Here is a 23,678-nt window from a genome sequence, read left to right as displayed (position 1 = left end):
CTGATGGCTAGCACGGACCTAATGGGCTGAAGGGCTGATTCCTTCCTCCCCCTGCAACCACCTCTCTCGAACTCTCTCCGCGAGAGGAACCGCAGGGGCTAACCGCCGCCAGCTGACGTCACCACACACAGGCCCCTCCTACCCGGCCGACTTTCATTGGTTTGACCGTCACTTTAAAGACCCGCGGCGCCGCTTCCTATTTGCCCTTCCGACTGCCATTCACTCGCCGCTCGCGTCAGCGCGTTCCATCCACTCGGCCCCCTACAGTCTGACGGTGGAAAAATGTATCCCTCCGCCCAAACCCTTCCACAATCTCTTCATACCCAACAGCAAAACAGGGGAATCCTCACTTCTCTCTCTCCAGCGTAACCGTCGCTCGATCGGACCCTTGCCGGTGCGACGGCGGCTGAATCAAAACAAGAGCGGGGAAGGGGAGAAGGCGGAAGTCGTTGGGGGATTAGTTGACGGCGGAGGAGGAGGCTGGTGCGTGGGAGAGGAGGGAGGGTGGGTGTAATGCGGCCGCCGAGCCCTGAATGGCGACGGAGGCCGCGGAGAGAGGCACCGAGGGACCGCCAGAGAGCAGCGCCTGAGCACCGCGGCCGCTGCTGACAACAACCCCGGCCAAAATAAAAACATGGACGGGAGGCGAACCGATCCCACCCGAGTCTCTCAATTGGAGCAGGGTGGGTGCAAGCATCGGCGATTATTATTATTATTACTGTATGTGATCATCATTAGGAGCTGACTTGTCTAATCGTTTTCTCTTTCTCACCCCCCGGCCGGGTGCAGAGCTGTATTACCTGATTGCCCGCTTCCTCCTGTCTGGACCCTGTCAGAAGTCGGCACGGGTGAGTGGATCGTGTTGTGTGGAAAGTGGCTGCTCTTTTTAATGGATTTCTTTTTTTAAAAATAAAAATAACCTCCCTCTTTACTTCACAGGTGCTGATCCAGGAGCTGGAGGAATATCAGGTATTTTTTTAAAATTAAGGAAATTAATATTAGCTCCCCCCCCCCCTCCCTCCTGTGTCCTCATCCCCGCCCTCTCCGGCTAATTTTAATCTTCGGAGCCGAGTCCACCACCACAATTCTTCTGTCTCTCTCTCTCTCCCTTTCGTTTTAGTTATATTGTCTCTTTTTCTCTCTCAGCTGATGCCGAAGCGTCTGGATTGGGAAGGCAAGGAGCATCGTCGGAGTTTTGAGAGCCTGGTGAGACTTTAGGACCCCTACCCCGTGTATTATATAAATATATATATACACACACACGCACAAACTTTTTTTCCTTTCTCCCCCCCCCCCCAAAAAAAAATATTCTCTTCTCTTTATTTTTCTCGGTCAAGTTGAATCTCCCGCAAAAAAAAAGACACCAAGCATCAACCCTGGAAATGGGAACTTAAACCAACAACGTTTTGAATGGTCACGGCCGGCCCTTGAGAGAGGGGTGGGGTAAATGTACCTCCCCATGGTAAATCGATAAGAAAGTCGCCGGATTAAAATAAGTGGTGATTTTTAATCGAGAAGGAGCCAAGCTCTTTTATTGTGTGTGTTTTTTAAGGGGGGGTTTAGGAAGGTGGAGCGTGTAGGGAAATGGACGTCCGCAAGCAGCTCGTCCAATCGAGGAGCGGCTCTCATCTGTTGCCTGGGCTGCCTGCAGTGTGACGCCGTCTCCCATTGGCCGGCTGCCGGACCGGCACTTGATACAGGAAGCTGCTGTCGAGCACGTCTGCCAATTCATTAGCATTGCTTTATACTGACTGCACATAATAGACAGCTGGAATATCTTACAGCAATGACTGGCCCATTGTTTGCCATCTTTCTATTTCTTTTTTTCCCCCCTTCCCCATCTCTTTAACCTTCTCTTCCCTTCCCTCCCCCCCACTTATCATTTGCTGCATTGAAATTTGTGCTGCAACGCTTAAAATTATGTTCCTCTTTTAAAACCTTTTTGTGCTTTTTGTTGTACCACTCATTGTTTCAGAAATAGATAATTGCTAGTACAGTATAGCTTGGAAACTATATCAAACATACTTGGCGGGGTATAGAAGTTCTATTGCTTTTTGTTGTTATCCTGTTTCAGGTTTTCATAATAGCATTGTTTTAATTGCAATATTGGCTGGCATGCTTATTTAGCCCTTTTTGGTTCTGTTGGACTATGTTTTTTTTTCAGTAATAATTTTGTTCAATAGTGATTTGTTTTCATGGCTTATTTAGCCATAAAACCACTATTTCATTTTTATTGTATGGTGACATAGAGAAATTTATTATTTGAATTCAATTGGTTTGGTGAGTTTTTTTTCAATTATTACATCTTTATTTCATAGTATAGTCAATTTCCTGTGCAACAGTTCCATGTTTTCAAACCAGACATGCTTAAGCAATTCAAGCCCTTCAGTTTACATTTAAATAGTAAATATATTAGATTTCTTTGCAAGCATGTTTACATCTAAGGCTACTGAATGTGTGGTGGTTGTTAAGGCAAGAAATGAGTGACTGAAGAGAAGTTGTTTATCTGGATTTGAGAAAGTTGAGTGTTGTGGTTTGATCGAACAAAAGTTTAGTTTGGTCCTAACTGAAACAATTCTGGATTAGTGGTGCTGGAAGAGCACAGCAGTTCAGGCAGCATCCGAGGAGCAGTAAAATCGACGTTTCGGGCAAAAGCCATTTTACCTAGTTGATTTTAACCCTAACTGAAACAAGCCTGTTCGTGCATTTCTGACACGTTAAAGACCTCTTTTTTGACCTTCTATGTGCTGGCTGGCATTGTTCTACTGGCAGTCTAGCTTAGAGTGATGCTGGAAAAGCACAGCTGGTCAGGCAGCATCCGAGGAGCAGGAAAATCGATGTTTCGGGCAAAGGCCCTTCATCAGGAATGAAGGCAGGGAGCCTCCAGGGTAGAGAGATCCCTGTTTTCATTCCTGATGAAGGGCTTTTGCCCGAAATGTTGATTTTTTTTCCTGCTCCTTGGATGTTGCCTGACTGACTGCGCTTTTCCAGCACCACTCTAATCCGGACTCTGATTTCCAGCATCTACAATCCTCACTTTTGCCTTGTTCTAATAGCAGTTTGGAGAGGTGAATGCTAAAGACAACTTGGATACAGTGGAAGCTCTTCATTATGAAAATAAAACATGAGATAGTAGAGGGCATAGTTTTTTTTTAGTGACTTGATTGACTCAGTCACAGTGACTGAGTCAATCAATGTTTGAGATTTCTGACATACTGTGACCATGTAAGCCATCGAAGATTGATTGCAATAGGAATTGAATTCTTTTTGCCACAAACTTAAAAATTTGGTTAGTGAATCATGAATGAGGTAATATAGCCAAACATCTCTTGTAAAGTTTTTTCTGAATTAGCAAAATCAAAATAGAAGAAAAGTAATGTATTGAGGAAAATTATGAAAATATGCAATGTGCAAGTTGGGATTTGTTAAATGTTGTAGGAAACTATGTATTTGATTTTTAAGCTTGCAGAAAATTTTACACTTTGATGTTTGCATTCACAGTTGCTCCTAATGAGCTTGCTAATGTTCAACAATGAGGAACCATTGAATTGAAATGTGGTTGCATGAATTTTAATTTTATATCTAAACATCTGGTGAAGATTGATACAGACTATGAGCTTTGTTTTTGCGCCCTTTTTTATATGTTAATATGGTTTATGATTTTGGTACAGCTTGTTGATTACGCAATAAGTTTTGAGGCATGCTTTTCACTCCTTCTAAGAATGAGCTGAGTAGTTAAAAGCAAGCATACTGGAAGATTAAAGGGCAATTGATATAGGTGAGATAAATTTGAGAAGTAATTAAAATTTTGTATGCCCCCTGTTCTCTTGGTATGACCAAGGTGTTCATTGTGTACTTTCCAAAATGCAAATTTTACAGGTTGGTTATAATATATTCTTAAGTTAACTTGTATTGGTTGACCAAGGAAAAAGTGACACATGAATCCAAATAGGTCAAGTCTGCAGTCTATTTTGTATTCATATATTTTGTGTGTAGTTTTGAACCTTTTGAGCAACCTCTGATCAGAAATTGTGGCAGAATAGCTTACCTGCTTATGATTGAATTTGATAGTTACATATGGTTTGTTAATTCCTCTGGTTGTGATTTCATGATTCTGAATTTGGTACTCACATATTAATGCTGTAGTGTAGTTGTAAAGATGACCACTGCCTTTTTGTGGCAACGGTTCTCAATTTTAAAATGTGGGGCTGAGAAGTTTATGAACCCAGCATTGATCTTAATCTGAAGGTTGCATTTTTTCCATAACTTATAGGCCTTGATATGAAACTGAGATCTCTTCCTAAATGTTTACATTAATATGAAGAAACTGTACTCAATAGCATGTTTTAATTGGCGATCAGTACCTTTTTGTTCAATGCATGAATTTGTCTAAAAGTAAAGTTTTGCTCAAAACAATGTAGGCAAGAACGCTCAACTTTTAGCTCCTTTTGGAGGCTGGCAGAAAATCTTAAGGTGGAATAGTTTTTCTTTTTAATGTGTGGGCTGTCAGAACTTTTTGCTGTGTTTTAGCATTAGTTTTGTTCTGATGTTGGCATTCTTTCAGTCTTCTAAAAAAACTTAATATGTTTAAAGATTCTTGTATTTGTGTGAAGCAATTTGGGATGCTTATCAATGTGAGAGCAGCATTTAACTCCAGGTAGATTTGAAATTCTGACTCTGAAAGGGAATTTCATATGACAGTGAAGACAGGATTATGCGAGGTTGCTTTTCCGCTTGCAACTGATGGTAGTACTGGACAAGTTATATCCCGGAGTAGGACCATGAGTTTTATTTTGCCATTTGTTTACTGTGGTGGTCAGTCACTGAAAACATTCTCCAGAGACTCTGTCAGTTTACCTTGTAACAAAAGGACATCAATATTTATTATGCCAAAAAAAAAGCCACAAACATTGTTACATAATAGGAGTCTGATGAATGGTCACTCCTGTCTCAGGTAAAACTCCTTGTTCAGATGGCATGGCTGTAATCTGATTCGGTTTGGTAAGTTTCTGTGCTTTCATTCCATGCTATTTTCTTTAGTTGATTTCAATTTACTGTGGCCCTTAAACATGCTACTAATTCACTATTTAACATGTTCCTTAAATACATGTGTTTAACAGCATGCTGCTCCTGGATCTTTCTTCTAATCAACATTGAGCATCTCCCCTTCCACCTGAGTGCTTTGGTGACTGTTAAACTAACAACATCTTTTCTGTTAATTTTTTGTCAGACTGAACAGGTTCCTGAATTGATCTACTTCTGGAACCTCTTTTCTGCTCCTTTTGAACCTTTTCATACAATTTCCAGTAGGCAATCTCAAAGCATGTACATTTTGTGCAAGGTGAATTATAACTCCGTTGTAGGATGAAACTACCATTTTTCACCTGCATGATTGTATGTTTCTACTACCCATTAAAAATAACTAATCTATTGGAACAATTTTCTTTGAGCCAATTATGTAGAACAGTTTTGTGTGTAATTTATATCCAGGTGAACTGCAGTAACATTTGTCAAGAGGAATTGTAGTGGATAGCATATATAGAATTTCCTTTAGATTTCAATGGGCTCCTCTGTCTTATGTTTTTAAATTGCTGATTGTGGATTTACTTGCAGAATAAGCTCTCATCTGATATTGGAATCAATTTTCTGTTGTGGTTTTGAGTCCACTGCATCCTATACTAAGTAAGCACAAATACATTTCTCTTAGAAAACATCTGTCCAGTGGCTTGGAACAAAATGAAACTCAGGCTGAAAGGTTACTGCTAAGCTGTGAATAAAGACTATTTTCTTCAAATTAATTCAATGTAACAGTTGTAAGTTCTGAAATCTAGGAATAAGGGGCAATTCAATATACTGTTAAGTTCAGATCTTTATTTGCAACATTGTAAGTTTTTTTGTCAGTCAAAAAACGAAAACTCTTGATATCCCATGGTTAGTTGCAGTTTGATCCATATATTGCATGGCACTACCTTGGTCTGTCAGTTTTAGTCCATTCTAAATGGATGCTACTCTGAAGGGCCTTAATCCTTAGCAGTGTATTGACCTACACAGTCATTCCAAAGGAAATTGCACTGAAGGTTATTATTCATACTAAAATATATAACTTTTGATCAAGTAAGGAAACCTTTCTTAATGACATTAGCCTCTCAAAAGTTGCAGTCTAAAATTGGCGGCTGAGTCAAATGAATGTTGTAATTCACTGTTAAGGGTGAACCTGGGAGGATTGTATAAATCAAATGCTTTCTTTTCCAAGTTTTTTCCTTCTCTTTGATTTTTTTTCATTTTAGTCATGCTAATACCTATACTAAGATATCATTTTGACTTATGTGGATTTATTCCATGGGGCAGGGCACAAATTTAATGTAACATTGTTGTTAAACTAATTGTTGATAGATTCATACTTCAGGTAGACAGTTGGGTTTATTGAGACACTAGGATGAGAGAGAAATGAGGGGCAAAATGTAGCCAATAGGAAAAGAGAAAATATTGGAGAAATTTAGCATCTGGTGGAAAGAGAAACAGGTCATGTTTCAAGTCTGAAATGAGTCTTCAGAACTGTTCTGTAGAGTCATCATCTTGAAATGTTAACTTTTTTTTATTCACAGATGCTGTCAGTCCTGAGTTTCTCCAGCATTCTCTGTATTTATTTTAGATTTCTGGCATGTGCAGCCTTTTTTTTTGAGATATTGTTAATCATATTGATGAAAAGATAAAACAATTTATTTGAACTCTTGAAATGTATTTACTGATTATTCCATTCTAAAATTTGCTCAGTCCCTGCCTTGTATACCCTGAATAAAATATTTTTGAGAATTAACTCAAGATGTGAAAAGCTTTCAAGTATTTGGAATACTTGCAAGTAATGTAGACTAAGTTATTTTGAATTTAATTTTCTGTTTCTATAATTTGTTATGTGTTAAACCATTATTTGTCTAAATCTCTTTTAATGTAATTCAATTTGTTTTAGGTTTTAGCCAATAAACACGTGTCTTCAGATCACTTGCTGCAAATGTGTCAGAGAATTGGCCCACTTTTGGATAAAGAGATCCCGCCCAGTGTCCCTGGAGTGCAGACATTACTGGGAGTGGGACGGCAGTCATTATTGCGAACTACAAAAGGTACGTCAAATGGAAATTTCGTTCATGTACAGTTTTAGTGTTCTGATATTGAGTCTTAGCTTGTAACCAACTAATTGTGTCCAAGTTATTTTATGCAAAACCAGATACTACTTAGCTAATATTTACACTTTTATGGTCTTAAGGACTCAGTAAATTGAAAAGATTCGTAAAATGAAAAATCAGAATTGGTGTAAGAATCCTCATTGACACATCAGTCATTTATTTTGTGATTGCTAGTAGAGATGAAAAAATACTTTGTGCCATCTGACAAATTTATTAAAAATTGTCTTTTTTTTCCCTTGTGTTATTAAAGTAGCTTCTACCTTAATATAGCAGGTCAGGCAGCATCTGAGGAACAGGAGAGTCGACGTTTTGGGCTAGATTGATTCATGATGAAGGGCTCCAGCCCGAAACATTAATTCTCCTGCTCCTCGGATGCTGCCTGACCTGCTGTGCTTTTCCAGCAACACTCTTGACTCTGATCTTCAGAATCTGCAGTCTGTACTTTCTTAATATAATTCATTCCTGTGCATTAATCTGGTACACTTTCATTTACATAAATGATTTGGATGCAAGCATAAGAGGTACAAGTTAGTAAGTTTGAAGATGACACCAAAATTGGAGATGTAGTGGACAGCGAAGAAGGTTACCTCCGATTACAACAGGATCTGGACCAGATGGGCCAATGGGCTGAGAAGTGGCAGATGGAGTTTAATTCCGATAAATGCGAGGTGCTGCATTTTGGGAAAGCAAATCTTAGCAGGACTTATTTAATGGTAAGGTCCGAGGGACTGTTGCTGAACAAAGAGACCTTGGAGTGCAGGTTCATAGCTCCTTGAAAGTGGAGTCGCAGGTAGATATTATAGTGAAGAAGGCGTTTGGTATGCTTTCCTTTATTGGTCAGAGTATTGAGTACAGGAGTTGGGAGGTCATGTTGCGGCTGTACAGGACATTGGTTGGAATATTGCGTGCAATTCTGTTCTCCTTCCTATCAGAAAGTTGTTGTGAAACTTGAAAGGGTTCCAAAAAGACATACAAGGATGTTGCCAGGGTTGGAGGATTTGAGCTATAGGGAGAGGCTGAACAGGCTGGGGCTGTTTTCCCTGGAGCGTCGGAGGCTGAGGGGTGGCCTTAGAGGTTTACAAAATTGAGGGGAATGGTTAGGATAAATAGACGGTCTTTTCCCTGGGGTGGGGGAGTCCAGAACTAGAGAGCATAGGTTTAGGGTGAGAGGGGAAAGATATAAACGAGACCTAAGGGGCAACTTTTTCATGCAGAGGGTGGTCTGTGTATGGAATGAGCTGCCAGAGGAAGTGGTGGAGGCTGGTACAATTGCAACATTTAAAATGCATTTGGATGGGTATATGAATAGGAAGGGTTTGAAGAGGCATGGGCCAGGTGCCGGCAGGTGGGACTAGATTGGGTTGGGATATCTAGTCAACGTGGACAGTTTGGACTGAAGGGTCTGTTTCTATGTTGTACACCTCTCTTACTCTAGGTGAAATTATTTGAGTCTTGCAATATTAAATACAACCTCTGCTTAAAATTCTGTAAGTTGTTAACATTGGATTAAAAAGTGAGCGATATTAAATTTATATACAATTTTTTATTTCAAAGATAAACCTGATTATAAAGCTTGTATCTTGCCCAAAGCTCCATTTAAGGAGAATGGTTAAGAACTATTGTCCAATTGTTTTTCATGGGTTTAGTACACAGGTTTTACTTCAACTCACCTGCTTCCGTTGTAATATTTTCTTGCAGATTGCAAACGTGTAGCATGGAAAGGCTCTGCCTCTGCTGCCCTTCATCGTGGCAGGCCACCAGAACCACCCGTGAATTATGGGAAGTCTCCAAATATCGGTAGGCCAAAAAAAGCAACAAATAAAGCTGTTTTAAAGCACTTCCAGGTTGATATGCTCATAATCTTTCAGTTTTTCAAGAAGTGATAGTTATGTGGTGATGAATTATGGGAAAACGAATGTAAAGCTATTGTTGGAGCAAGAGTGACAGTATTACTTGGGTTTTGTGTGCATTATGCAATACTTAATGTTCTCTAGCTAAATGATGTATATAAACTAATGGATCTAAGATTCCAAATGTAATTGCTTTGCTTTCTAGGTTAGTTGGAGGTAATTATTTTTTAAGTTTCTCAGGTCACACCTTTTTGTTTTTAAAACTGCTGATCAATGTCTTCATGCTGCCAACAAAATTGTGAATAAAACTGCAATATAAATTGCGTAATGGACATATGATAAGGAAAAAATGCAAACTAGATTTTGGTTAAATTTTAAAATAACATGCTTTATGTATATTTTCTGTTCTCCTTTGTTTATTCACAAAGTAATTCTCAATAAAGTACTAAGTAGAGAATGAAACTTTTTTTAAAAAAAAGTGAAGCTATCTTAGTATTTTGCTCCTTATTTAAATTGCTAATAGATTATCGTTCAGATAATTTTGCCAAAGGTTTTTTCAGTTTTCTGGCTTTAAAGAAACTCCAAAAGCTCTAAAGAGCTCATTTAATTAACAAAACACGAGAGAATGGTAATTTAGTTTCATGGAAAAAGCATTAGCTAATGGAGGTTCATAGCACAATGAAGAGTGAACATCAGCCTTCCCTCCTCCCCCAGCCCATTTAATTTGAGGAAAATTATTGCATGCGACTCCATAGATATTCATCATCTCACTATTTGGCATTTCAGTGAGCATCATCAATGCCAAGCAGTTAACAGGATGTGGACGTCGCAGCCATGTTTTCCCAGTTGTTGTGTACCAGCATGTGAAAATGTACAAAAGGATACTTGGGCATCTTTCCTCTGTGTACTGTGTAGCATTTGACCGTACAGGGAGGAGAATTTTCACGGTGAGAAGACCATCGAGTATTCTTTGTGAGCAATAAATGATCGCTATATATATGCATTTTCATAGTAATTATGTTATTCAGTGGAATGGTGTATTTCTGCATTGAATTGTTCAAGTTCAAAAATATTTGGAACTAAAGTTGTATAAATCTTTGTTATTTGAGTCGTAGATGCAATATATTGAATAAATTGTAGTTTTCTGAAGCGCAATCTACTATAATGTTGCTCATGATAGATTTGACAATGCAGTGTTTTCTAAAAGTAGGTGTCATTGTATGTAATTGACTATATATTATTCTCAAATCCATATGATATATATCGGGAGAGGCCCCAAGTTATGAATCATTCCTAGATCAGTTAGTGGTTAACTGTTGTAGTTCTGCTGAGATTTCTTTTGAGAAGCTGTAATATCCTCATGAAGCCATGCAGAAGTATTTTCTGTTGAACTTTTTCTCTTTGGTTGGAAATAATGTTTTCTTAAAATGTAAAAGGTTAATATTGTCCAAGGTATTGTGGATGCATGATTACTTTTAAAGTAATCTGGTTCAATTCTATCATTCAACCAAGAATGTAATGGAATTTTATACCACATGAAATGCTTGAGATTTTTTGCATTGCTAGCTTCCCTCTAAATGCATCTTAGGTGAGGGAGAAAGGAATGTACTGGGATGGTGAGATGAAGTAAAGCCATGAGGAGGCTTGGTGGAGCACAAAGATTGACATGTCTACCTTTTGTACAGTATTACATCCTTTTGTATTGATAAATTTCTTTTTAATATATAATACATTTATGAATGGACAAAATGAAAGTAGTAATTTTCCATTTAATTTCTTTTGGCTACTCTCTGAAGAACAAAGGTGGAATTCAAGGTGTTTCCAATTTACCCACAAACCTCCTTTTGAGCCAACAGTAATTAGTCTCCAATTGACTCACTGTTGACAGGGCAAATTAATATTAGATTCCATTTCAATTTATATTGAGGTATATATTCCTAATATTTAATGATCAATAACATTGTATTCCTGTACTGTGTTTAAAAGCTTGACAATCCATACATTCATTTAGCATTAACCATAGATTACAAACCTTTTGAAATTTGTGTTCAAACAAATTCACTTCAGATTTAAATCGTGTCTGACGTATACCATTATTTATATTTCCTATGCTGTTTCTAGGGTTCAGATGATTGCTTGGTGAAAATTTGGGCCACAGATGATGGACGACTCCTGTCAACTCTGCGTGGGCACTCGGCTGAGATCTCTGATATGGCTGTTAACTATGAGAATACACTGATTGCTGCAGGCAGCTGTGATAAAGTGATCCGTGTTTGGTGCTTGCGTACATGTGCTCCAGTTGCTGTGTTACAAGGGCATACAGGTTCCATAACCTCTTTATTGGTAATGAAATTGTATTCTCGTTTCATTTCTATTTCTGAATGGCCTATTTGTGGGCATATCAAAGTGTAATGCAATGAAAAGTAAAATGAGTCAAAATAGGCATGTAGTGCATTTATTTTTATGATTCTTTAATAATATGCGTCAGGATTATAGGTTGATGCAACACAGAAGGAGACCATTCAACCTCTGGCACCTATGCTGGCTCTTTGAAAGAGCTATTGGAGGCTGAGGGGTGACCTTCATAAAGGCTTTAAATAGATAAGGTCTTTTTCCTGGGATGGGGGAGTCCTGAACTAGAGGGTATAGATTTAGGGTGAGAGGGGAAAGACTTAAAAGGGACCTAAGGGGTAACTTTTGCATGCAAAGAGTAATGGGTGCATGGAATGAGCTGCCAGAGGAAGTTCTGGAGACTGGTATAATTACAACATTTAAAAGACATCAAGATGGGGAGATGAATAGGAAGGGTTTGGAGGGTATGGGCCAAGTGCTGGCAAGTGGCACTAGCTAAATTTAGGATGTCTGGTTGGCATGGATGAGTTGGACCGTAGGATTTGTTTCTGTGCTGTACATCTGACTGTAAGTAACTAGTTGCATTCTCTAGTCTTTTTCTATAGAATAAAGGGAAATGTATTTCTATCAGCATAAAGAACTCCTTACAGAATGAGAGTGGGAAAGTAATAATGGGGAATCAAGAAATACCAGAGGAGCTGAATACATACTTTGCATCAGTATTCAAGATAGAATATGTTATTTAGTAATTTTGGAATGATAATCGGGGGGGCAAAAGGAGAGAAAATAAGTACAATGACCATCAGCAGAGGAAGAGGTGCTAGCGAAACTAATGGGGCTGAAGGCCAACAGGTTTCCTGGACCTGATGGGTTACATCTGGGGATCTTAAAGGACGTAATTATATAGATAGTGGATGCACTTGTAGTAATCTTCCAAGAACCCTAAGATTATGGAAAAGTCTGAGGATTGGAAAGCTGCAATATAATAAAACAGCTAACCTTAGATGATAAGCTTAAAATCTGTAATTGGGGGAAAATGTTACAGTCTATTATAAAAGATGTAATATCACTTAAAGATACTTTATACAGTCAAGCAGATTCAGTATGGCTTCATGAAAGGGAAATAATGTCTGACAAATTTATTAAAATTCTTTGCAGAGGGTAGACAAGCGGGAAAACAGTAGATGTAATATGTTTTGCATTTTCAGAAGGTGTTTTTGATCAGTTGCTACACATTAGGCTACTTGATAAGATAAGAGCCCATGGTGTTGGAGGATAATGTTAGCGTTGGTAAAGGATTGACTAACTAATATAAATCAGTTGTGATAAGGGGACAGTTTTAGGATGGCAACCAATGACAAGTGGTTGCGCTGGAGTCATAATTCTATTTAATACATATTAATGAATTAGGTGAAGAAAGTGTGCATTAGCCTAGCTTACAGATAATGCAAAACTTGGGATTGCAAATGGTAAGGATGATGAGTCTGCAGAGGGATATAGACAAGTTAAGAGGGTGGGCAAAACTTGGCAGATCGAATACAATTGGCAAAAGTGAGATTTTGCACTACGGTAGGACAAGTAAGAGCTGAATGTTATTTAAATGGAGCAAGACAGCAGAAAGCTACAGCACAGAGGGATTTGGCTGTCTTGTTCCATAAATTGCAGTAAGCTGACATCAGTGTTCAGATCATAGTATAGAAGGCAAATGGAATGTTAACCTTTAATTCAAAGGGAATGGAGTAGAAAGTAGGTCGCTTTGGTAAAACTATGCAAGGCACTGGTCACACCACAACTCGGATGCTATGCACTGTTTTTTGGCCCCTTATCTAAAGAAAGATATACTGCCATTGGAGGCAGTCCAGAGATGGTTCACTAGGCTCGTGTCAGGCATGGATGTACTGTCTGAGGAGGAAAGGTTGAGTAAGTCAGGCTGTACTAATTGGGAGTTTACAAGAATGAGGTGTGACCTTATTGAAACATACATGCTTCTTGGGAGACTTAGCAGTATAGATACAGAAATACTGTTGTCCCCTTTGTAGGGGACAATCTCGGATAGAGGGCATAATCTCAGAATAAGGGATTACACCTTTTAAAATAGATGAGGAGGAATTTCTTTTGAGGGTAGTGAATCTGTGGAATATTTTACTGCCAAAGGGTGTCAAATCTGGGTCATTAAATGCTTTCAAGACTGAGAAAGCAATTTTTAATTGGTAAGGGTTATAGGGGAAAAGCAGGAAAGTTTTTATTGAATCACATGTGGGATGTGGGCATCACAGGTTAACTAGGCCATTTCAGCAGGTAGTTTAGTGTCGCTCACATTGCTGTGGGTCTGGAGTAACATGGAGGCCTGACCACGTGAAAATGATCGATTTCCTTCCCTGCAGAACATTAGTGAACGAAAATGGGTTTTTCTGACAACTGGCAATGGTTTCACAGTCATTAGATTTTTAATTCAAGATATTTTAAAATATTGAATTCAAATTTCATCATCTGCCATGCCAGGAGAGGGGTGTAGATTTGAATCAGAATCCCCAGAACATTATCTGAGTTCCTGCATTAGTAGTCTAGCAATAATACCACGAGGTCTTCACTTCCCCTATTGAGTGTTGCTGACAATTATCAGATCAACCATGATCTCATTGGATGGCTGAAAATAGTTGATGACCTGAATGGCCTACTTCTGTTCCTTCATCTTTGGGTCTTGTGGTGTTATCAGGCTTTTTAAGAATTGTGAACAAAGCTATTAAGTCTCCCAGAACCATCTTTTCTCGAAGAACAAACTATTCAAGTTTCTCTGGTCTCACCATGTAACTGATGTGTTTTACTCCGGTACCATTTTCCTTTGCAGTGGTACTCATAAGTAACTAGTTCTCCAAATGAGGCCCATCCAGAGCATTGTTAAATGTTTTTAACATATGTTTTTTGCTCCTGTTCTCTGCTTCTGTTTACAAAACTAAGGATCTTATTTTCTTTTCATAATAGTCCTTTCACCTTATCCTGTCACCCTTCAAAGGTTTTTTGCATCCGCATCCAATGACCTCTCTTTAAAATTGGGCAATTTTTATTTTATAGTTTATAATTTTATTTCCTCATTCCCCTTATCAAAGTGCATCATTTCACACATCCCTACCTGAAATTTAATCTGCCATGTATCCAGTCATTACACCATTCTGTTTATATCCTCCTGGAGTTTTTTTTAAACTATTGTTCTTTGTGTTTCCAAGTTTTGGGTCGAAGGCACACTTTTGAACTGTGACCTTTTATGTCCTAGTCCAAGTTTATGATGTGTGTGTGTGTATGTGTACAGCGATTCAAAGCTTAGGGAATGCCATTTCACATTCCATCTGTTCTGAAAAATGTGTTCACGACTACCGTACTCGCTGTTGCTTAATTGGTTTTGTGTCCACACATCCATTTAATCATGTAGACTTCAAATTTCCGAACAAAGTCTATTGGGTGACACTGTACCAAAGTCAATCTTTACAGTGCAGTGGATATTTACATGGACAATCTTCGTCGATCCTTTCCATTTTTATTGGAAAAGCTTAAGAATTAGTCACTCAAATACAATTTGTTTTTAACAAACCTATGTTGGTTGTAATTTATTAAACATTGTTCTTTTAAGTGACAATGAGTTCTGTGCCACAGTGTTTACATGAGGCTGTTGGCTGTTGTCAGGTTTATCTCATCCATGTCCACAAAAAGATAGAAACATTTAGAATCCTTGCATCTCCTTACATCATTCCCCTGTCTAAGGAGGATGAGAAGACACTTGATCAGAGATTTTGCCATCTCCCCCTTTTATTTCCATCTGTTATCTATGGTGCAATATATTTAAACTGGTGTTTCAAATTTGATCACGACTAACCCTTTTCCTCTGAAGTATGTTTGTTTATTTTAGTCTTTTTTTTAGTGAATATGGAGGCAAAGTATGTATTTACTATCTACTATCACATGCCTTCTTCCTCTAAGATAACCTATAACTGTTGTTACTTAAGCCTACATTCCCTTTTGCCATTTTGTACAGGTTGCCAAAAAACTTTTGGATCCCCTTTCATGCTGTATGGCTAATCTTTTTTTCGGCTTTCTTTGTCCCTCTTATTTTCTTTCTCCCTTTCCTTTGTACTTTCGTCTTCCAATATAATTTGCTATCCAATTTGATCCTGTTGTAAGCTTTCTCTTTTGATTCACTTTAATCTGTCTTTAGTCATCAATGGACCTCGAACTTCAGCTGCCTTTTCCCCGTATGTCTAGACTGCGTTTGAACTATTTCCTCTTTGAGGGTGTCTTACTGCTCATTTACTGTTTTAATTTCAGTCTTTGATTCCAATTCACCTGGACCAAATTTCTCAAATGCCTGAAATTAGACTACTTTGAGTTAAAACTTTTATTGATTGTTTTCCTCTCATCCTTTTCCGTAACAACTGTCAACTTGGTATTATAGTTGTTGTTTCCCAATACTTTTTTGTTAAACAAGCTTTGCCTTTTCCCCTGACTTCAGTGGAATAGGTTTTCCATGTCATGCTAATTTAATTGGCAATCTCTTAACTTAATAGGAGGTTACGCATCTTAAATTTATCTCTGGCAGTAATGCTGTGTTTTACATAGCAGTCACAATGTGGGATGTGTATGACTACATAAAAAAGCAGACTTGAGTAATAAATGCATGTTGTTTTTGTTAATGTGCACATAATAATAAATAGACTATAGGAGAGTATGAACGGGTTGAATATTAGGCCTGATTATTCTTAGCTAGGTTACGGTATAACTTGTGTCCTTTGCTAAATCCATTCTTCATTCCATGCCCGAGTAGTAAGGTTATATGTGCATAAGAGGCAACCAGCCTAATCTATTCTCATTGAACACTAGTTCACCTTTCCATACAGAGCCTAAGAAACCTAATCTATTTGGCTAATTTATGAGTATTTTTCAATGGGCAGTGGATTCATGGCTGACTAAAATGTCAGTGTTTGCAGGAGGTGAGATGGGAAATTAGAAGTCTCTCTCAACTTTTATAGATATGTACAGAATTTAACAAAAGTCTTTTTGTCCTGTTTTGTGTCTTGCAAATGTAAGATTCCATTTTCCTGTGATCCAGTTTTCTCCAGGTACCAAAGGAACAACACGGTATTTGACATCCACAGGAGCTGATGGGACTATCTGTTTTTGGCAGTGGAATACAGAGACCGTCAAATTTAAGTAGGTTTTTAGCGAAACATATCTGATGCTGCTTTGTTAACATGAATTTGCGAGCTTTCATTCATTTAGTACTTTAGTATGGTAATTTGTATGAAATACATTACTCTTTCAATAATCTTTTAGTTCATATCTTTATCATTGGTCATTTGTGAACATAACTCATTGGTCTTGCTGAAACATAGCGACATGCTGTTGAAATTTCGTTTCTAAGCAACCTGTGTGGAGATGCTGTTATACACCTCTGGAGCAGATAGGATTTCAACACATGCATTGCTGCTACCTCTGAACCACACTATCACTAAGATGAGCCCTCCTGAAATGTATGATACACCTCTGAACAGATGGGACCTGAACTGATCTTTCTGACCAGAGATAGGGACATTACCACTGCAACCCATATTACATTTTGAAACTTTTTGTCGTACACTTGGACATGCAAAGAGTTCAAAATGAACAACAATTGATAACCAAGAGCTGATGGGCATGTATATTTGGATTTTCAGAAGGCTTTTGATAAAGTCTCCACAGGAGATTGATTGGAAAAATTAAAGCACATGGATGGGCAGTAAGATAGAGGATGGATTAATAATTGCTAACAAACAGAAAACAGAATAAGAAACAAAACAAAGTACTGTGGGTACTGGAAATCTGAAATAGGAATAAAGTGCTAGAGAAACTCAGCTGATCTAGCAGCCTCTGGAGAGAGAAACAATTAATGTTTTGAGTCCAATAGGGTTCCTCTTCAGTACAGAAAGGAGCTAGAAAATAATGAGTTTAATGCTGTTGACAGAGGGGTGGGCAGCAAATTGAACAATTTTTGAGGTGCTCTGAGTAAACGACAAAGAGTGATAATTTTGGTAAATGATTGATAGAGATGTAAAATATGTGTACGCAGAGTTTGAAAACATTAAATGGGCGAAAAGCTGGCGAATGAACAACAATGTGCAGTTGATAATTTTGGAAGGGAGAACAAAAGAGCAGTATTATTTAAATGAGGGAAAGCTGAATATCAAAGGGACTTCTGCATGAAAGAGCATTAGCACACACAAGTGCAGCAGGTAACCAGGAAGGTGAATGGAATGTTAGCCTTTATTTCAGAGATTGGAGTATTAAGAGTAGGGAAATTTTACTGCAATTATACAAGATGCTAATGAGGCCACATCTGGAATGTTGAGTACTTTTGGCCCCCTTATTTCAGGAAAGAATCATCATTTCATTGGAAGCAATTCAGAGAAGGTTCGCAAGACTGATTTCTGGTATGCAGGGAGTATTTTGTAAGCACAGGTTGAATAGGTTGGGATTTCATCATTGACATTTCGAATTCTAATTTGAATTATATAGGATTCTTAAGGTGCTTAACCAGGTAAATGCTGAGATGTTGCCCCTTATGGGAGAGTAGAAGACTAGAGGACATAGTCTCAGAGGCACCAATTTGAGACTCGGATGAGAAAGAACCTCTCCTCTTAGGTTGTGAGACTTTGGAACTCCTTGTCACAGAGCTGTGGAGGCAGAATCTTTATGTATTTAAGGCTGAGATAAATAGTTTCTTGGTCAGGGGGGCAATTGAGGGTTACAGAGAAAATGTAGAAAAATTGAAGTGAGGAATGTTTAGTCAGCCATGATCCAAGAATGATGCAAGATGACTGACTGACCAAACTGCCTACTCCTACTTCCTACTCCTCTGCTGAGAGTGTAAACAAGGCATGGCTTGGGGTGATAGGGAATGTAAGAAGAGTGGAGGACAGTGATCATACTCTGAAGTTGGGGTACTCATCATTAACTCCTAGAGGCTACAAAGCGTCTAAGCAGAAAAATGAATTGGTGTTTCTCCAGTTTGTATTGAGCTGTACTGGAACATTTGTCGCAAGCAAACAATATAAATATTGGGATAGGAGCAAAGTGAGAGTGAGAACTGCAAACTGGAGATTAGAGTTGAGAGCATGTTGCTAGAAAAGCACAGCAGGTTAGGCAGCATCCGAGGAGAAGGAAAATCAACATTTTGGGCATAAGCCCTTCATCGGGAAATCAAAGTGGTATATTGAAATGGCAAGAAAACGGAAGCCCAGGTTCAGTCCTATAGAGAGAGCAGAGGTGTTTCACAAATTAGTAACCAACTCCGAGTTTGGTCCTTTTCAATGTAAAAGAGACCATATCGTAAGCATTGAATACATTTACTGGCTTTGTGAGGGGCAGGTCATGCCTCTGAAGCCTTCATCGTTGAGGAGATGACAAAACACTTTGAAGGTACAGCAGTGGATGTGGTGTATATAGATTTTAGCAAGGCATTTCGTAAGGTTCCCCATGGTAGGCTCGTTCAGAAAGTAAGGTGGCTTGGGATACAGGGAAATTTGGCGGTCTGGATACAGAATTGCATGGCCCATAGAAGATTTAGGGAGTTGTGGGTGATAGGTATTCAGTCTGGCGCTCTTGTGTTGTGGGACCTCGTGCTCTTTGTGATTTTTATAAATGATTTGGATGAGGAAGTGGAAGGGTGACACAAACTGGAAAAGTGTGAAGTCATTCATTTTGGAAGGTTGAATTTGAATGTAGATTACAGGGTTCAAGGTAGCATTCTTGGCTGTGTGAAGGAGCAGAGGGGTCTTGGAGTGCACATCCATAGATCCTTCAAAGTTGCCACCCAAGTTAATCGAGTTGTTAAGAAGGTGTACAGTGTGTTTGCTCTCTTGAGCAGAGGGGTTAAGTTTAAGAGCTGTGAGGTTATGCTGCAGCTTTGTAAAGCTCTGGTTAGACCACACGTGGAATATTGTGTTCAGTTCTGGTCACCACCTTATAGGAAGAAAGTGGAAGCTTTTGAGAGGGTGCAGAGGAAATTTACCAGGATGCTGCGGACTAGACAACATGCCTTATGAAGAAAGGTTAACGGAGCCTCTACTCTGCTGTACTGTTCTATGTTCTATACTGGATTGAAAGAAGTACAAGTGAAATGCTGCTTCACCTGGAATGTGTGACTGAGGCAATGGGTGCTGAGGAGAGAGGCGGTGAATGGGCAAGTATTACACCTTCTGTGATTGCCATGGAGAGTGAGGAAGTGTTTGGAGTGATGGAATGGATCAGGATGTCATGTTGGGAATAGTCATTACAGGATACTGAGTAGAGGAGAAGGGGGAAGATATCTTGCTGGAAGTGGTCGAAAGTGATCCTTCAAATGCAGAGGTCAGTGGTATGGAAAGCGAGGACAAGGGGCACCCTACTGTTTGTTTGAGGAGGGAGTGGAAAGGACTGAGAGCAGAAGTGTGAGAGATTGATTGATGGCCCTGTCAACCATAGTGGGGGAAAATCCTTCGTTGAGGAAAAAGGGGGGCGTCTGAGGTACCTGACAGAAGGAGGCACCTTTGGAATAGATAGTGAAGAAACTGAATAAAATGGAATGGAATCCTAGCAGGAGCCACACATTTGACATGAAAGTGAGATGTATTCAAGGAAAAATAGTTCAAAATGAGAACAGGTGGAGACAAGTGGTCAATGAATGCGTTATGGTGACTTAGTTTGAAACTGCTAACTTTACCTGTTGCTTAAGTGCTTTGAGACATGATACTGTTCCAGGGCATTTTGGTTTGAAATCTAAAGGCAGCATCTGGTCTATCTGTACGTTTGCTGATGGATATTTGGTCTGTTCAGAGTAATTTAACAGTCCTGCCAAGATGAAGCTACCAGTGCATAAGTATCTTTTGCAAGTGCAAGTTTTTCAATATAGATTGTAGATGCTGGATTTACAGGTTGGAATGATGTTCCACAATTTTTGTGTGGAATTTAATTTTCAGTTTATCGACTCGTCCATAATGTGTTACCTCAATATTATTTTTAGATATGCATTGACATGTCATTTCCACAGCCAGATCACTAATGATAACACAATGTTAAGCATTTAAAAAGAGCATTTGTCAGTTTTCCCCCTCTTCAGGTGATTGCTGCTGAGGGTAAAAACATGATTGTAGCCATTGAGCTCAAGCATTCTCAAATGTATATTTGTATGTTCTGGCAATGTTGCCAGATCTGCTGAGTTTCTCCAGCATTTGCAGTTTTGTTTCCATTTGTCCAATTGTTCTGGTTTCCTACATTAAAGCTGATAGTTACTATACACATCCGTAAGATCATGGGCAGCACAGTGGCTCAGTGGTTAGCACTGCTACCTCACAGCACCAGAGACCTACGTTCGATTCCAGCCTCTGGCGACTGTCTGTGTGGAGTTTGCACATTCTCCCCGTGTCTGCATGGGTGTCCTTTGGGTGCTCTGGTTTCCTCCCACAATCCAGAGATGTGCAGGTCAGGTGAGTTGGCTGTGCTAAATTGCCTGTAGTGTTCAGGGATATATAGGTTAGGTGCTTTGATCAGGGATAAATGTAGGGGAGTGGGTCTGGGTGGGATACTCTTCGGAGGTTTGTATGGACTTGTTGGGCTGAAGAGCCTGTTTCCACACAATAGGGATTCTAATTCAAATATTACACATCTCCAGTACTATTGTTAAACTGTTAACTGTTTCTAATCTTCACTGCAAAAAATGTCAAATAGCAGATCTTCTCTTTAACACAAATCAGAATCTAGGAAGGACAGAAATCAGTTCAGTGAGTCAAATTCTTGTTCAGCTTTGACTGAAATGACTAATGTACAAAACCTTCCACTCCCACATCTTCACTTGAACATGTAGGCATCCAGCCTCTCCCTTCACTATCTGATTTTGCTTTGTTGCAAATTACTACATGGCCACATCCTTTTGTGTGAGTATTTAAAATTAAAACAGATTGCTTTTCTTTATACCCTCTACTTCATCCTCTTGATTGTATATTGCTAATGAAAGCAAAATGTTGCAACCATTTCTCCAAACCGTTAAGATGAAAAATGAAATTTTAGCTTGGAAGCCGGAAAAGCTTGTTACTCTTCATCAAATAGCCATTAATCTTTTATCTTCACCGTTACAGGCAAATTGAGTCTTGTTTTAATGCTTCTTCTGAAAGACTAATGCTTTGTTATATCTGAAAGCATCGAAATTCTTGGTGTTAATATATTAATTCTTTGTATTTATTTTGGATTAAAGTTGTGTCTGTCTTCACAGTGAACATCCAGTGAAATTTGCAGATAGATCGAGACCAGGAAGTCAAATTTCTTGCTCCTCTTTCAGTTCTGGTAAGTATTCTTCCAACATCACAAAGAAAGAAGTATTATTTTAAACTGTCCCCACCCCATTTATTCTGCCAGTCCTTCATTTGCTCTCCTCGATCTGCCCTTTCCTGAATAAATACTTCAAATGATGTCAACTAGCTGTAATTAAAACAGTATTTCTTACCAAAGGTAAACTAAATTTTAAATTAAATTAAAACGTAAACATTTTACTGTGAATCTTAGTTATTTTTGAGTACACCCAGTTGTAAGCAATGCATTGCAGTTTTACGTATGTACCCTTCTTTATTCCACCAAATTTAACTTTGAAAGGTAATGTGTAGCATGGTTTTCAACTGTCATTTGTTTGTAGAAAGATCTGACCTGAGTTCAAATTCCCACCCTCCTGGATTTCCTTTGGCAAGCTATCTTAGCTGCCATCTACTGGAGCGAAAATGAGATGAGACCTTTCACTGGAGAATATTATCATCAAATTGGGAGAAACTGCTGTCCAAGAAAGTGATAAATTAAATGTATAGCAGCTTGTATTTTGTGACTTTAGTGAGTTCAGAACAACAAAGAATTAGTATAATTTAAGTTTTAAAGAAGCGTTTTTAAAACAAAAAGACCATGCAAATGTAATGTTTGACAGTATTATTTATAGGATTAGAATGGTAATTAGAAACTGTTTGGGCAACTATGCTTTAAGCATATTTTTTTAAAAATTGCTGTTATAGGTGGAATGTTTGTAGCAACTGGCAGCACAGATCACGTGATTAGAGTTTATTACTTGGGTTCCGGCTCACCAGAAAAAATTTCTGAACTTGCATCACATACGGTAAGGTATTGAACATTGAAGTAATTTTTGTGTTATGATCAAATTTGTTTTACAGAGGCAGCTTAGAGAATGTTCTCACTGTCGTCTCTGCTGTTTTTTTAAGAAATAATGTGCATGTAGTTAAAATCTTTTTTTAAAAGGTAATTCAGAAATAATTTAAAAGCGATTGTCTTTGATAGTGAGAATTGTCTTTGAATTGACTGTGCCAGAATGTATAGATATTGCAGTGGACAGGAGGATCTGTTTCTCAAAGTTTGCACCTCTTTTCAGCTCAGTTTCTCCTTTGCGTCATGTTATTGATTAATTTTGACTTTCTGTATTGTTAAGCAGTCATGTTAAGTTTTAGTATGTGTTATGACTTTGAGAGAAGTGTGAAACTGTCTTCTAAAGAACTACTGTACACTGCATGAAGCTAGAACTTTGAGCGTTTCTAAAGTCTGTGCTCAATTTATGTAAACAAGACCGTCCTGTTCCAAAATAGTTCCTCAGTGTCGTGATGATGTATTTGGACTGAATTTTAAGTCTTTGATTGGGACCCTTTTCAGATCCTGATGCTTGTTAGCACCCAAGCCCTGTTGCAGCTTTTGATCAGCTGACCAATTCATGGGTAGGATAAGCACTTATCACATAAGGATGGTGGGCAGGCTGTCTCGCCTGGAGGGCCAGTTGAAGTCTTGTCAGCAATGACAGATCAGAAGTCAGTCTGTCACAGGTACAATCTACAAATATTGCTAGGTTAGAAAGGAACATCTGAATTTTGTAAGAGTAAAAATAAATCTCATTACAACTGCTGGGCCATTTTTGAAGGAGAATGCATCCACAGAGTAACCTTTGGCTGCATTGGTGTCTGCAATGTGTCTTTAAAAGTTTCTTTTAAGATTATTAATTGAGTAACTTCCATTATCCAATTCCAGCCATTTACTTCTAAAATGACCTGGAGAAGAGAACATTCCAACAAATTGACAAATTGGAGATGCTGAGAAATTGCAGGCCCATTTGTGCTAACTCCTGCCTTGGGTATTACTTTTTAGAAAAAATGTTAACTTCCTGCTGATTTTAATCATATGTTACTTTTTTGTTTGTTTTTCAAGTTAGTGGTTATGTTTCTCCCTATATATTGAAGTCACATTTCAAACTTATGAA

The 23,678-nt window shown here is 38.6% G+C and overlaps 1 protein-coding gene across 1 annotated transcript in view; it reads left to right on the top strand.

Annotated features, from left to right (window-relative positions):
• Nucleotides 1-532: 532 nt before the first annotated feature.
• brwd3 (bromodomain and WD repeat domain containing 3) overlaps nucleotides 533-23,678 on the top strand; it is a 116,065-nt gene continuing 92,919 nt past the window's right edge. The window contains exons 1-11 of the mRNA XM_043704432.2: nucleotides 533-683; nucleotides 790-848; nucleotides 940-969; nucleotides 1,147-1,206; nucleotides 6,968-7,118; nucleotides 8,880-8,978; nucleotides 9,818-9,978; nucleotides 11,153-11,374; nucleotides 16,482-16,582; nucleotides 21,654-21,724; nucleotides 22,435-22,535. Coding sequence (XP_043560367.2) covers nucleotides 635-683; nucleotides 790-848; nucleotides 940-969; nucleotides 1,147-1,206; nucleotides 6,968-7,118; nucleotides 8,880-8,978; nucleotides 9,818-9,978; nucleotides 11,153-11,374; nucleotides 16,482-16,582; nucleotides 21,654-21,724; nucleotides 22,435-22,535 — 1,104 coding nt within the window. The 5' untranslated portion in view covers nucleotides 533-634. The remainder of the gene's footprint in view (nucleotides 684-789; nucleotides 849-939; nucleotides 970-1,146; nucleotides 1,207-6,967; nucleotides 7,119-8,879; nucleotides 8,979-9,817; nucleotides 9,979-11,152; nucleotides 11,375-16,481; nucleotides 16,583-21,653; nucleotides 21,725-22,434; nucleotides 22,536-23,678) is intronic.

Source organism: Chiloscyllium plagiosum, unplaced genomic scaffold, assembly GCF_037043375.1.
Source record: "Chiloscyllium plagiosum isolate Xiang-an unplaced genomic scaffold, Cpla_swu_hap1 HiC_scaffold_11, whole genome shotgun sequence".
In the NCBI taxonomy this organism is placed as follows: Eukaryota; Metazoa; Chordata; class Chondrichthyes; order Orectolobiformes; family Hemiscylliidae; genus Chiloscyllium; species Chiloscyllium plagiosum.
The sequence above is the reverse complement of the archived record's forward strand: the minus strand, read 5'-3'. Positions and strand labels throughout refer to the sequence as shown.